The following is a 14916-nucleotide window of genomic DNA, read 5'->3' on the forward strand; positions in this document are numbered from 1 at the left end:
AGAAATTGAAAATTGACAATTTCGGTTAATTTCACTAACGTCCCCTTGAAGACTGTAGCCACACAGTTCATCCGGTATCTGTCGTATTCACCACTTGGAGGCAGTCTGCCATTACACAGACCTCCCTTCATACATTCAACTGAGTGGCAGAGCTTGGCTGAATGAACATCGTGTCATGCCAACTGTGAGTCCACTAAAGAATGGTCTGAAGTTTTGCTCAGGGTTGAGTCGCCGTCAGCCTCAGCTGTGATTCTCTCGGCTCTTTCACAGAAAGCATTTGACTCATTATCACACAAATGCTTATTTCCTAAAGTTCGATTATACGGGTATAAAACGAAATCTTTGGCTGGACTATGTATTTACACTGAGGGGACAAAAATCATGGGATACCTCATAATACTGTGTTGGATTTACATTTGCCCCTTGTAGTTCAGCAATTCGATGTGGAATCGACTCAACAAGTCATTAGAAGTTGCCTGCAGAAATATTGAGCCCTGCCATCCACAACTGCAAAAGTGTTGCCAGTGGAGGGTTTTGTGCATGAACTCACCTCTCGATTATGTCCCGTCAGTGTCTGAGAGGATTCGTGTCAGGCAATAAGGACGGCCAAATCATTTGCCCAGTTTGTCCAATATATTCTACAAAACAATAGCAAACGACTGTGTCCCAGTGGCATGGAGCAAGTAGAAGGGTAAACGTCGTTCTACGCTATTTTGTTAGCATGAGTTGCGTATAATCACGGGCAGACTTGACTGATTTACGACCCCCGCACCCTCCCCTTAATCTATTACTTTTCTAAGTGATTTATGACCTCTGAGGGTCCCCTCTGGGGATAATCCATCCTTCTGATCAACCCCCCCTTCCTCCCCCCCCCCCTAGGGAAACCCCAAAACTCTCCCTTCTCCCTCACCCATAATGGCACACATTTGATATCAAATTAATTGAAAAATTAATTAAATACGTCAATTAATTAACTATTCCCCTCTGGGAAATAGCTTTCCCCTCAGATTCCCCACCCCCCCTTCCCTCGTTATCTTAAAACTGTCGGGAAAAGGACTCTGTCTGTGCTGGAGAGGGAAGATCTCATGATATGAAACTGAAATCACGTCTGTTATATAGCAGAGGACATACTGTTTACGTATAAAATTCAGCATTTAGGTGTTGAATCTCTTCATTTGGCTGGAAAAGCTCAAACCCAGCCACTACATCTCCTAATTATGTAATTGCACTGCTGCTAACTGGAGGTGTTATTTTGTCAGAAAATGTTTAGCCATGTGCTCAACTCAACATTCAGGGGTCATCTGAGATAGTGACCATGCTACCTGTGGCTGCTGATGTGTTAAATCCATGTTGTAACCCTGACTACAGTAACTTAACACCCTAACACACACTTTATAAGCATGCCTATCACACATCTCCTACTAAGTGTAATACTTCGCCAATAAGAGAATGCCGGTGGCACCAACCAACACTGAGCAAAAATCCGTGATGGACAGCCATGACACATTTCTTTTTCTAGCGAGTAGTACCAGTATGTCTCAGGAAGAGAGAATAATCGTCTTATAAGCGAACAGCTTTTGAAAACAGGATTGCAACTACCATGTTAACGTCACCCTGCATAAAGAGCGTTCTTAGCTCTACAGGCACACAGAAGCATCGCTAATGATATCCATTTCAACAACTGTGCATGCTTCATAAATCGAGGTATGGTATTCCTTCTAAATGAAGTAGTCTTCCAAGCTGGGGATAAATTCTACCCTTATCATCGAATTTAGAAAGTGATTTGGCAGGAAACGTGGTATTAAGCCAATATTTCCAACTTCCTCATGTTGCTGCTCGATATTTTCCACTCTAACAAACAGTATTTGTAACTCATTCTAATTGATGCCATGTAGGCAGCGTAACAAAGATTCTGTGATATATCCACAAGGGAGGATCATTGCTGATTTGGAATGATTACATATAGTAGATGGTGTGCTACATGAGGATTCACTTAAGAAATGCAACACTAGATTGAAGTCGTAAGAAATGTATAAAGTCCTATAACCAATACATTGACATTTCAGATCTAGTGTTACGCTTTCTGACATAAATTCTGTCTAAGATTTGGAATGAAGTCTTTCTATTCAACCACACACTTCCGATGGGCCCTATGGAGATGACTATTAATGATTACATCCGCTGGTGGATCATGTTAGTGGCACTCTCACACCTCAAAATGAGTCACCTTTTTCGAACCTATCTGCTAATGATACTGTACAGAAAAACTCCAGCATGGTTGTAGAGAGTCTCTCAGCATCTTGTAATTGTTCCTCAGTCTCTATCTCACTCTCCCTGCAGCTTTATCCATGTGATTTTTCCAGCAGCGGTGAGTAATTCCACAACCATGACTGTATAAATTTACGCCGAAATTTGAAATTCCAACTATCATTTTATACTGCACCACTTACATCGAGATATAAAATTCCCAATAGGTCAATTTATTGTTTCAAATAGTGGTACTGCCAGAAAACACACCAATCCAAATACTGTGTGGATAGTTTAAGGACATACATGTGATTAAGCTAAAATTTGAATTTCTTTGGTACTTCCAACTAATAGACTTCCTACCAAACGATGTAACTGTGCTAGTAACACCAGTAGGAGGCAAGGGAACAAAAGCCTAGAAGGGTTTGAAAGCCAAGCGCATGTGTGTTCGCATGCTGCCAAGTATACCAGTCCTAGTATCGCTGGTGATTTAGCAGGTATCCACTGCTATGTTCATGACAAGAGGAGTTAGTGTGGCACATGGCACTGCTATGTTCATGACAAGAGGAGTTAGTGTGGCACATGGCAGATGCTCACTGGGCGGGAAGTAGTCATTTAAGAGCTTGAGAGAGAAAGAGAGATAGAGAGAGAGAGAGAGAGAGAGAGAGAAGAGAGAGAGAGAGAGAAAGCACGTGTTTTGATAGCAATTTCTCAGGTATCAGTATAAAAGAGGTGCCACCACCTAATGCAATGTTAGGGGTCGCAAGTGCAAAGGACATGCGTTCCGTTTTAGGTGGCTTTTAGTATTGTGATCTGTAACTAGGACATTGCATGGATTTTGACCTCCATGGTTGCACCTGGGCAGCAGACACATGCGTGGGACATCCCCAACAGTGGCTGCTATACTGCACTTCATTCCATTCCTCGGTGCTTACAGTTATAATGTCGTAGGAAGTGGGCTGGGGATGCAGATTGAGCTGTATCGAAGTGAGGGAGTCCTGTCTTCTGCTAACTGATTAAATAGATAATATGCACCAATATATTATTGACATTGATTTGAGATCCCACCACTCCAGTTCAGAGTGAGTCTTCATCAACCAACATTTTCTGAGAGGAGTGGTGAGGGAGGAGATGAGGGGTGGAGCGGGAGCATCCTCTGGCGTTGGCACTGTGGACTAGCTCAGTCTATCTCTGCATGTCAATGTGAACACACACCATGAAAATTTTACAACACGTCAAGACTTCCAATCTGCAGTACTGCAATTATGCAATTAGGACATGTAGTTGTTGGATATGATCTTTTTCCCGCCAAATAAAGAGATCCAACTGTTGATTATTTAATTTTTCAAATACAGAGTATACCATCTGCTGTGTAATTGACATAGACTTCAATTTCGTAACATAATATTCATTCTCACAAGCACAAATTTCGATATGAGTGGGGGGTGGGGGTTAAGTGGGGGGTGGGAGGTGAGGTCTGGAGGATTTCCCAGAGGAGGATTTATCCATTAATTGATCGATTTAATTAATTAGTCAATTAATTTGATATCGTAACTGTGCTTCGTTGGACAATGGGGAGGGGAGAGGGTTAGGTATTTTTCTGAGGGGTGTGGTGGGGAGGAAGGGAAAGGGGTGATGGTTTCACAGAAGGACAGGTTATCCACAGAAGGTCATAAATGAACTCTCAGGGTCACAAACCACTTAGGAGACTCCTAGGTTAAGGTGAACGGGGGGGGGGGGGGGGGCATAAATCAAACAAGTTTTCCCCTGAATGCACACCACCTGCACTAATAAAATGGCATAGAATGAACTACTACAGACACTACATCCATAGAAGTTCAATCATTGTTTGGCAACATGAAGTCCATGTATGGCTGCAAATGCTCAACAAGTAGTCGAAAGTAAACATTTCCAGTCAAGGATCAGTTCAGTTGGACCAGAGGACCCAGAAGACCCAATCCATTCCATGTAACCACATCGCATTCCATTATGGAGCCACCCCCAGCTAGCACAGTGCCTTGTCGACAGCTTTAGTCAGTGGTTTTGTGAGGTCTGAACCACACTCGAACCCCAGCTCTCTTCAACTACAAGTGGGACACATCTGCCCAACCACAGTTATCAAGCTACCTACAGTCATGAGCCAAACTCTGGCTCCAGCTGTCAGAGATTGTAGTCATGTGTGTGTTTGTGTGCCGGCCGCGGTGGTCTCGCGGTCCTAGGCGCGCAGTCCGGAACCGTGGGACTGCTACGGTCGCAGGTGTGAATCCTGCCTCGAGCATGGATATGTGTGATGTCCTTAGGTTAGTTAGGTTTAAGTAGTTCTAAGTTCTAGGGGACTAATGACCACAGCAGTTGAGTCCCATAGTGCTCAGAGCCATTTGTGTTTGTGTGAGTGTGTGCATGTGTGTATATTGTCTATTTTTTGACAAAGGCTTTGTTGGCCGAAAGCAAATCTCTGACAGTCGTTTTGTGTGCCATTCTGCTATATGGTAAGTAGCAGCTATACTTCCATTATATTTTTTTTTAAATTTATAAACCTTTATTGACAGTTTTTGTAACATATCTTTAACTCAGCATTTATATTTGCAATGAAAACTGGAATTTTGTATACAATATGAAATAACAATTAGAACACAAACACTTTTTAATAAAAGTGCTTGTCTTCTCTAATTTCTAATTGCGTATCGTTTTTAATAAAAGCGACAGATACGTGTTACTAAGCTTATGCTTGATGAATTTTGTATTTAAATGATTGAAGTGTGCTAACTGAACAGGGAAAATCGCGAAAAAAATAATGCCCAAAAAGAGACTTGAACCAGGGACCCAATGATTGCCAGTCCCGAGCGCTATAGACTTTTTTCATGTTTGTGATTTCTACGCTTCACAGAAACGCTCATAGAACATGCATCTTTGGTGAAAAACTCGGCAGCAACCGTGAACAGAGTCCAGGTCACACACATGGCAAGCAAGAATTGTGCTACAAAGACAGGCAGCACACTGGAAACTTAATCTATCTTGTACAAAGGTAAAAATACTCAGAAAACATCAAAGTCAATTTTTTGGAGAATTTTTTACGGCTGCCTTCAACTGCTGAGGTCGATTTTATATTTGAGTGCTGAACTTCAAAGCATATATAAAAAAATTACAAAAATGCGATTGCTGGGTGGACTCCTTGTTACATGGAGAGGAATGGATGGATGTAGACGCAACATCAGTTGTACCACAGGGGGTTTGTTGGCAGCACTGCTATTCACGTTTTTATTAGTGATATAGCAAACAATATTTTTAGTTACCTCAGACATTTCGCAGGTGATACAGTTGATTATAATGAAGTGCTGTTTCAAAACATTAGCACAATCATTCTATCAGATACTGATAAGATTTCAAAGACATGCAAAGATCAGCGGCTTGCTTTAAATGTTTGCTAAAGTAAAGTTGCACACTCCACAAAAAGAGAAAAACATAGTAAGCATGCGGCATCATACGGCACCTAATATGTTCCAAAACGACGCGCCTTAAAACTGCATTTTCTGGGGCTCACAACCTCGGGTTCTATTGATAACAGAAATGCATGGTCAAGTGTTTTCGATAGCGCTTGGGGTAGAGATCACCTGTATACCGAACAGAAGGATCACCTTGCTGTACCTGTTCTACAGTACAGGTACAAAGTTTGAATAGTACACATTACCTACATCTCGGGTAAATGGAGCAAATCGGTTGCTTCTGTTGGCACAGTATGTAGTCTCTGGTGAATCTTGACGGGCTTGCGGAGGTACATTAAGTTCAAGGCCGATTCTTGATAATACTTGAAAAACATGGTTTTGCGGGTACCAATACAGAGCCGCGGATTCCAAGCCGCCTATGTATAGAAAATTGCTGGACGTTTGACGATATATTTTAAATATCAACCTTGAACAAATGGTTAAAATGGCTCTAATTGCTATGGGACTTAAAATCTGAGGTCTTCAGTCCCCTAGACAGAACTACTTTCACTAACCTAAGGATATCACTCACATCCATGCCCGAGGCAGGATTCGAACCTGCGACCGTAGCAGTCTCGCGGTTCCGGACTGAGCGCCTAGAACCGTTCCGCCACCGCGGCTGGAGGAGAGGAATGGAGAGAAGGAAAAAGTGCAAGTGGGTGAGAGACAGTGATAGTGAGAGTCTATGAGATTGACACCGAGGAGGAGAGATTGACAGTGAGAAGAGACAGCAGTAGTGGAAGGAATGAACGAGACAGTAGCAGTAAGAGATAGCAAGAGGGAAACTGTTACAGTGAAAGGAAACAGCATTTGTAGGATAGAACTTACGGGACTGTCGCTGTGACACAATGGATAGTGACAGAGACAAAAATGACAATGAGTTAGGCCGAATGAGAGTGAGAAAGCATAAGTGGTAACGGATGGGTGTGAGCGACTTACAATGATGGACTAGTGGGTGTGAGCGAGTTACAGTTAGGGAAACTTGTGGGAGTAAGAGGCGAGTTGCATGTTAAAAAAAAGTGCTCTATGTTCGTATACCAAAACATTTGGGGAAATTTTTAGGGGCGCTCAGGAACATAGAATAAGGTAGCTAGTGCCACACACTTCAGTCTGAGTCCTTTAATAAACAGGAGCTTTTTTGTGCTCCGATAGAAACATTTTTCCTCTATTATCAATCGTCTGACATCACTGTGGACTTTTTCGTCAGTTTCGCCCGTGTCTGCAGTTTTGTGGTAATATTCACGTTGATAATCTCCGAGATAAGCACATACGAAATCGACAACCCGCTCCAGCTATTGAAATTGTCTCACTAGACCCCTCGAACATCTTCAGCAACAGTGGACGACCTGGTTTCACAGAACAGGCAAATGACTTGGAGGAAGTAGAACTGGTGGTGACGAGAGCTTTGGGAGCGTTTGCTGATTACCATGACAATAATTATCTGGATCCATACCGACACAAAGCTCAGACCTGCGCCTTTGTCCTACGAAACAAACAGGCAGGAACAAAACTAAAAATGATTTCGAAAGGCGTCGAGCTGCAGCACAGTTTCACGTTTAAATGCCTTGGAGTTACCTTATGCAGATCCATCAGTTACTAACGGCACAGCGTGGAAACCAAACCTCATCCGGAAGCTTGTTGGTAGTGACTTGGGAGGCCAACCGCAGGTGGCCCGTACGCCTGCTGTGGCACTCTCTCCGCTGGTGAACATGCCTGCCCAGTGCGGTATAAATCCGCTTACTCGAAAAAAGTAGTCGTAGCCCCCAGTCAAACTGCAGGGTCAATTACTGGATGCCCGAAACCAACACCTATTGATAAACTGTACGGTGCTGCAGGCACTAATCCTCCCCTCGCAAATTCCGAAAGGAAGAAAATGAGTTACACCCACAGCATGGACATACCCCAACGAGACCTAGGTTGAAGTCTAAGACGAGCTTTCTACAGTCAACATCTGCACTGAATGCATCAGACAAGAAAACCAGAGCTATGGGCAGGGCTTAAGCCATTAGAATGCTTACCCGCCACACACAACTTGAACTGGGCCACATGGTGATCACTGAAGAAGCTACGGACGGACGTTGGAAAATCTAAGGACAATCTAATGAAACTGATGTAGTTACAATACTATGTGAATCTCGAGAAAACACACAATGGAACATCTGTGGTAATGTTTATGTTGCCCTGCTTCTTGCAACGAAGAGGAGTTGTTCAAGGCAGAAAAAAATGATGTAGCTGCCGCTCGTTTCTGGGCAAAGATTAGGTTATTTCAATTTTATACGTGTGAATATCAACACTGAAGCTCCAAGAAACTGGTATATGCATTCGTATTCAAATATGGAGATATGTAAACAGGCAGTATTTTGCTCGGGAACGCCCATCCAAGACAACAAGTGTCTGGCGCAGTTGTTAGATTGGTTACTGCTGCTACAATAGCAGGTCATCAAGATTTAACTGAGATTGAACGTGGTGTTGTAGTCGGCGAGCACGAGCGATTAGACACAGCATATGCAAGGTAGCGATGAAGTGGGGATTGTCCCGTACGACCACTTTAAGAGTGCACTTTGATATCAGGAATCCGGTAAAACATCAAATTTCCGACGTCGCTGTGGCTGGAAAAAGATGCTGCAAGAACGGGACGGACGACGACCGAAGACAATCGTTCAATGTCACAAAACTGCAACCCTTCCGAAAATTGCTATAGATTTTAATTCTGGGCAATCAACAAGTGTCAGCGTACGAACCATTCAACGAAACATCATCGATATGGGCTTTCGGAGCCGAAGGTCCACTCGTCTTCCCTTGATGACTGCACAACACGAAGTTTTCGCTTCGCCTGGGCTCGTCAACACAGACATTGGAATGTTGATGATTGGAAAAATGTTGCGTGGTTGGACGAGTCTCGTTTCAAATTGTATCGAGCGGATAGACGTGTACGGGTATTGAGACAACCTCATAAAACCATGTACCCTGCCTGTCAGCAGGGGACTGTTCAAGCTGGTGGCGGCTCTGTAATGATGTGGGGCGTGTGCAGTTGTAGTGATATGGGACCCCTGATAGGTCTAGACACTACTCTGTCAGGTGACTCGTACGTAAGCATCTTGCTGGTCACCTGTATCCATTCATGTCCATTGTGCATTCAGACGAACTTGGGCAATTTCAGCAGGACCATACGACACACCACACGACCAGAATTGCTACAGAGTGACTCCAGGGACACTCTTCTGAGTTTAAACACCTTCACTGGCCACAAAATTTTCCAGGCATGAACATTACTGAGCAAATCTGGGATGCTTTGCACCAAGTGCTGTTCAAAAGAGATTTCAAAATTCTTGTACTCTTGCGGACTTACAGACAGCCCTGGCGAATTCACGATCTCTATTACCTCCAGCACTACTTCAAACATTAGTCCTGTTGCTGCACCTCTGCGTGCTCGCGAGGCCCTACACGATATAAGGCAGATATACCAATTTCTTTAGCTTATCAGTTTATAAATTCATTTCATTCTATTACCTGAAATTGTAAATTTATAGAATCTTCTGTGTATTCTTCTGACTCTAGTAAATAAATAAGTAATGGATGAATTACCATATTCAGTTTGCCACTCAGGACAAGGAATTAGTTAAAGGTGTGATTTTCAAAGCAGGGAGGGCCGGAGTGGCCGAGCGGTTCTAGGCGCTTCAGTCTGGAACCGCGTGACCACTACGGCCGCAGGTTCGAATCCTGCCTAAGGCATAAATGTTTGTGATGTCCTTAGGTTTACGTAGTTCTAAGTTCTAGGGGACTGATGACCTCAGATGTTAAGTCCCACAGTGCTCAGAGCCATTTGAACCATTCAAGGCAGGTAATTGAACGAAAGACAGACAGAATGACTGGTTTAAAAAGACGCAAAAAGAATTTATTCCTTTAGTTCAAAGTGACAGCTGAATTACCGTACCATCATAAGACAAGTAAAATTTCAGTCAGCTCTGTACCAATGCGTTGTTCCTCAGCTTTTCTTTGAATTAAGAAATTTATTTGCTTCGGCTCTTCATATCTGTAATCGTAATTTCCAACAGTAATTGCCCAGTCCATTTTAATTAACTACATAAATAATGAAGTATTTTCGATTTTCGTAGAATAATAAAACTAATTTTATCAAAATGGTGTAAATCTATAGCGCTTGTTGTTACCAAAGGCACTCTCGTCGGTAGTCTGCTGCCGTAGCCCACTAACGCCACACTTCTCATCACTGTCTAAACAGATACGTTCGTCGTTCGTTTCACATTGAATTCTGCAATTATTTAAGGCAGTGTTGCTTGTCTGCTAGCACTGAAAACTCTATGCGAACGCCACTGCTGTTGGTCATTAAGTGTAGGTAGGCGTTCAAAGTCTGTTAATTTCCGTCGTGTGGCCATTAACATGCTGGAAACCTTTTCACACCAATCACCTAAGTACAAATGACGGCTTCGACAGTGCACTGACCTTTTATATACCTTATGTACGCGATACTACCGCCATGTGTATGTGTGCATCTCGCTATCCCATGACTTTTGTCACCTCAGTGTACTACAGCAGTTTAGAAATTAAGAGCTCTGTGAAACAGTGAAGAGCCGGTTGGAGTAACGAGTGCGTACAACGACAAAGGTAGACATTTTTGCTACTTTACTGGATATTTCATTCACAATCTTTTGAAGCTTAAGCTATTATTCAGTTCTCTGACATAATAAGCGAGGTGATTCCAGAGTCGGTATCATATTACGAGAAGGCATTTGAGATACTGAATGAATGATAGAACGGGACAGAAACGATTTTCTTTTGATGGCAACGAATATTTCTGCTGTGTTGTTCAGTTAGGAACCTTAAGATCGAGGAGAGATATGAGGAAAAGTGTACTTTGATGACTCGGTAAAGGAGGCAGAGAGTATGGAAATCTCTGAGCCTGTCTGCACGTAGTCAAGATAGCTGCGCATAAGATGGAGAAATAAGATTAGAACGCCACAGACACACGGAAAGCAGGCGTTCATCACCAGTTCCACCCACCGGCAACTTTCCTGAGGAGAACCTTGCATGCCTGTTATTCCCAACTGCATTTTCATTTCACATTACTAACATAACTTTGATGTTTCTAGCTGTCTTCTTCTGTGTTTGGGGCTGTATACGTGACAAAGTATTCCATAAAATTTGGGAAACAACATAATCAAAGTCTTATTAAAGATTTATTAGAAATGGCACAATAAGAAATTAATTTCTGGAATGCCTTCGAATGTGCTAATTACGAAATGTCAGTCAGATGGAGAAACGTTAAAGTAAATCAACACTAGATGAATAATATCTATAAACACTTACCCATCCAATGGAAGTCAAAGTTCCTGTTCGCATCCACTCCTACGCATTCACCAGATGTTGGAGATCGCGTCTTTCTCCACAGTCGCTCCTGTAACATTTTGAAGGACGATAATTGGTGAGAATACGGAGGTGATCGCGTATGAGACAGTCAAAATGAGGATGCAGCGATCCATATGCTGTAAACTGGAGTATTTGTATCAGTCATTGATCCCAACAGGTTCTGTTACTTCATTTGATTTCTATACCATTGGCCGAAATTATTGAGAACCCTATAAATTGTGCACGTGTTCAATATAAGTTACAGGAAACAAAACCATTTCTTTAAAACGTTGTTTGGCGGCATCAAATAAGGCCGAAAACAATGACCCACCTCTAAGTCATGAATAAAATATGTAGTGTAATAAACTTTGGCATCTGGATGTTTCTCTGTGTACTAATCAGTTCGTTACATTCGCTTCTTGTGGGCACGTATCACTAACCTAGTGCTCTTTCCTGATTAGATCTGTGACATCAATCGTACTGCTGCATTGTGCCGAAAGGAAACGAACTTAGTTTAGAAAAAAGAGTGCAGATAAAGCTTTTGCAAGAGCAAAGGAAATCGCAGGTGGAGATTTCGAAACCTATGAGTGTTCCTACCCATTTGTACAATGTACTACTGAGCAACTCACCATGTTCGAATAACATTTTAATTGGCCCAGAACAAACAAAGTGTATTAATTTCAAAATTCAGGAAAGAATTCTCTACAATATTTATTCACATTTCAGATTTTTGTGTGACCTATGTCCATTGCCGGATGGGCAAGGACGTTGTGATCTGAGGCTGCATGAGCACTGCAGAAGTGGGACGAAAGGTTATGTGTGAAGGCCGCGTGGATTTCCCGAAGTACATAGACGTTCTAGAACCTGTTTCACTGCCCTCTTTTTCAACCCTTTTTGGCGACACAGATATGGACCGTGTTAAATTCCAGCACCATAATCCAACCTGCTGTAAATCTGTCCGCAGAATGACTTGGCTCCGGGAAAATATCATCGAGCTTCTGGACTGGTCTGCTCAATGAGAATTTATTGGGTTTATTGAACCGGAAGGGCAGGCGGCACACAATTAAGAAGAACTAAAAGACTGTCTGCGCCTTGAGTGTAGTGCCATAAGTGACGAAGATTGTAAAGGACTAGTGTCATCTGTACCAAAAATAATTTCTGCTGGAATAAGGGTAACAGGTGGCCCCAGAAATATTGATTTACTGTTACTAATAAACATTACAAACTGTAACAAATTGTTTCTATTTTCTTGATACTCTTATTTTTGACAACTCTCAAAGCTACCAAGGGACCCAATACTTCTCGTCAATGGTGTAGGTCCATCAGCAATAAGCAGCTTCAGTATTGTGTTCTGTCTTTAACATGCTGACAAACAGCATTCTGGTATGGCCTATCTTAGCTAACGAGTGACTATGCAGTGTATCACCCAAAGTTATGATGCAACGTCGACAACAGATTTGTAACCTAGTGATGATGAAGAGTAGGCTAAAGTTTAAGACAGTCTTCAGGAAGACTCGCTGTGTAATAAAGTGGGTTAGTGAGGTACTTTGGGTCTGCAATACTCTGAGGCTGTAGATAAAAAGAACAGTCATAAAAGGATGGACAAATATAGATAAAACTAGGATTAAAGATGAAATACTTCCACTGATTGACGAATAAAGAAACTACAGAAATATTTAGGAAAACATTTAGGAAAATGCATGACTGCAGCAGCGTACGTAACTTAGGAACGAAATTAATACACTACTGGATATTAAAATTGCTACACCAAGAAGAAATGCATATGATAAACGGGTATTCATTGGACAAATATATTATACTAGAACTGACGTGTGATTACATTTTCACCCAATTAGGGTGCATAGATCCAGAGAAATCAGTACCCAGAACAACCACCTCTGGCCGTAATAACGGCCTTGATACGCCTCGGCATTGAGTCAGACAGAGATTGGATGGCGTGTACAGGCACAGCTGCTCATGCAGCTTCAACACGGTACCACAGTTCTTCAAGAGTAGTGACTGGCGTATTGTGACGATCCAATTGCTCGGCCACCATTGACCAGATGTTTTCAGTTGGTGAGATATCTGGCGAATGTACTGGCCAGGGCAGCAGTTGAACATTTTCTGTATCCAGAAAGACCCCTACAGAACCTGCAACATGCGGTTGTGCATTATCCTGCTGAAATGTAGGGTTTCACTGGGATCGAATGAAAGGTAGAGCCACGGGTCGTAACACATCCACTGTTCAAAGTGCCGTCAATGCGAACAAGAGGTGACCGAGACGTGTAACAAATGGCACCCCATACCATTACGCCGGGTGATACGCTTGTATGGAGATGACGAATACACGCTTCCACTGTACCTTCACCGCAGTGTCGCCAAACACGGGTGCGACCGTCATAATGCTGTAAACAGAATCTGGATTCATCCGAAAACATTACGTTTTACCATTCGTGCACCCAGGTTCTTCTTTGAGTACACCATCGCTGGCGCTCCTGTCTGTGATGCAGTGGCAAGGGTATCCGCAGCCATGGTCTCCGAGCTGATAGACCATGCTGCTGCAAACGTCGTCGAACTGTTCTGCAGATGGTTGTTGTCTTGCAAATGTCCCCATCTGTTGACTCAGTTATTGAGATGTGGCTGCAAGATCCGTTACAGCCATGCGGATAAGATGCCCGTCATCTCGACTGCTGGTGATACGAGGCCGTTGGGATCGATCACGGCGTTCCGTATTACCCTCCGGAAACCACCGATTCCATAGTCTGCTAACAGTTATTGGATCTCGACCAACGCGAGCGGAAATGTCGCGATACGATAAACCGCAATCGCGATAGGCCACAATCCGACATTTATCAAAGTCGGAAACGTGATGGTACGCATTTCTCCTTCTTACACGAGGCATTACAACAACGTTTCACCAGGCAACGCCGGTCAACTGCTGTTTGTATATGAGAAATTCGTTGGAAACTTTCCTCTTGTCAGCACGTTGTAGGCGTCGCCACCGGTACCAACCTTGTGTGAATGCTCTGAAAAGCTAATTATTTGCATATGACAGCATCTTCTTCCTTTCGGTTGAATTTTGCGTCTGTAGCACGTCATCTTCGTGGTGTGCCAATTTTAATGGCTAGTAGTGTAATAAATGTAGGGAATATAAAGAGAAGTGCCAGCAGAAAAAATGTGAAACAATAAAAAAAGAAATGTTTTTCAGAAGCGGAGCTTCAACTTGTAATAACTGTCGACGAATCGACGAATTTAAAAGCATTGGCTTCAACTCTAAGAGGGCCGGCCAATATGGCTGAGCGGTTCTAGGCGCTTCAGTTCCATAGTGCTTAGAGCCATTTGAACCAACCCTAAGAGTGCAAAAGGAATTCCGCTGTTGAATGCAGAGGATGGAGCGGATGGATGGAAAGAGAACACTGAGATCCTCCACAAGGTTTACGAACTCTCTGTGGACATAATAGAAGTGGTGTATATTGATTTTGAAGAGACAGGTAATCCAGTACTAGAGGCTGACCGAGTTCTGGAAGGCTTACACTCAGACAAGTCAGAAAGGACAGATAACATCGGCTACGAATTTATAAAATCGCTGTGGAAATAATTATATACGTATGTGTGCAGATTGTATGAGATTAGGGGCATGCCCAAGGAAGAATATCATCAACGCAATATGTAAGACATTGAGGACACATAGGTGCGAGAACTATCGCACAATCAGATTAATAGCTCATGCATCCAAATAACTGAAAAGAGTGAATGGAAAAGAAAATTTAAGAGTTGTTTCGCTCTGGGAAATATTAAGGCACCAGTGAAACAATTTTGACGT

General features: G+C 42.8%; 1 protein-coding gene across 3 annotated transcripts in view; it reads right to left on the reverse strand.

Moving 5' to 3' along the window:
* The window catches only part of LOC126266990 (carboxypeptidase B-like), a 112988-nt gene that overhangs the window by 51041 nt on the left and 47031 nt on the right, over positions 1-14916 (reverse strand). For all 3 annotated transcript variants that reach the window (XM_049971731.1, XM_049971730.1, XM_049971729.1), the window contains exon 4: positions 11055-11142. In XM_049971731.1, the coding sequence (XP_049827688.1) occupies positions 11055-11142 (88 nt within the window). The remainder of the gene's footprint in view (positions 1-11054; positions 11143-14916) is intronic.

This window comes from Schistocerca gregaria, chromosome 4 (assembly GCF_023897955.1).
Source record: "Schistocerca gregaria isolate iqSchGreg1 chromosome 4, iqSchGreg1.2, whole genome shotgun sequence".
In the NCBI taxonomy this organism is placed as follows: domain Eukaryota; kingdom Metazoa; phylum Arthropoda; class Insecta; order Orthoptera; family Acrididae; genus Schistocerca; species Schistocerca gregaria.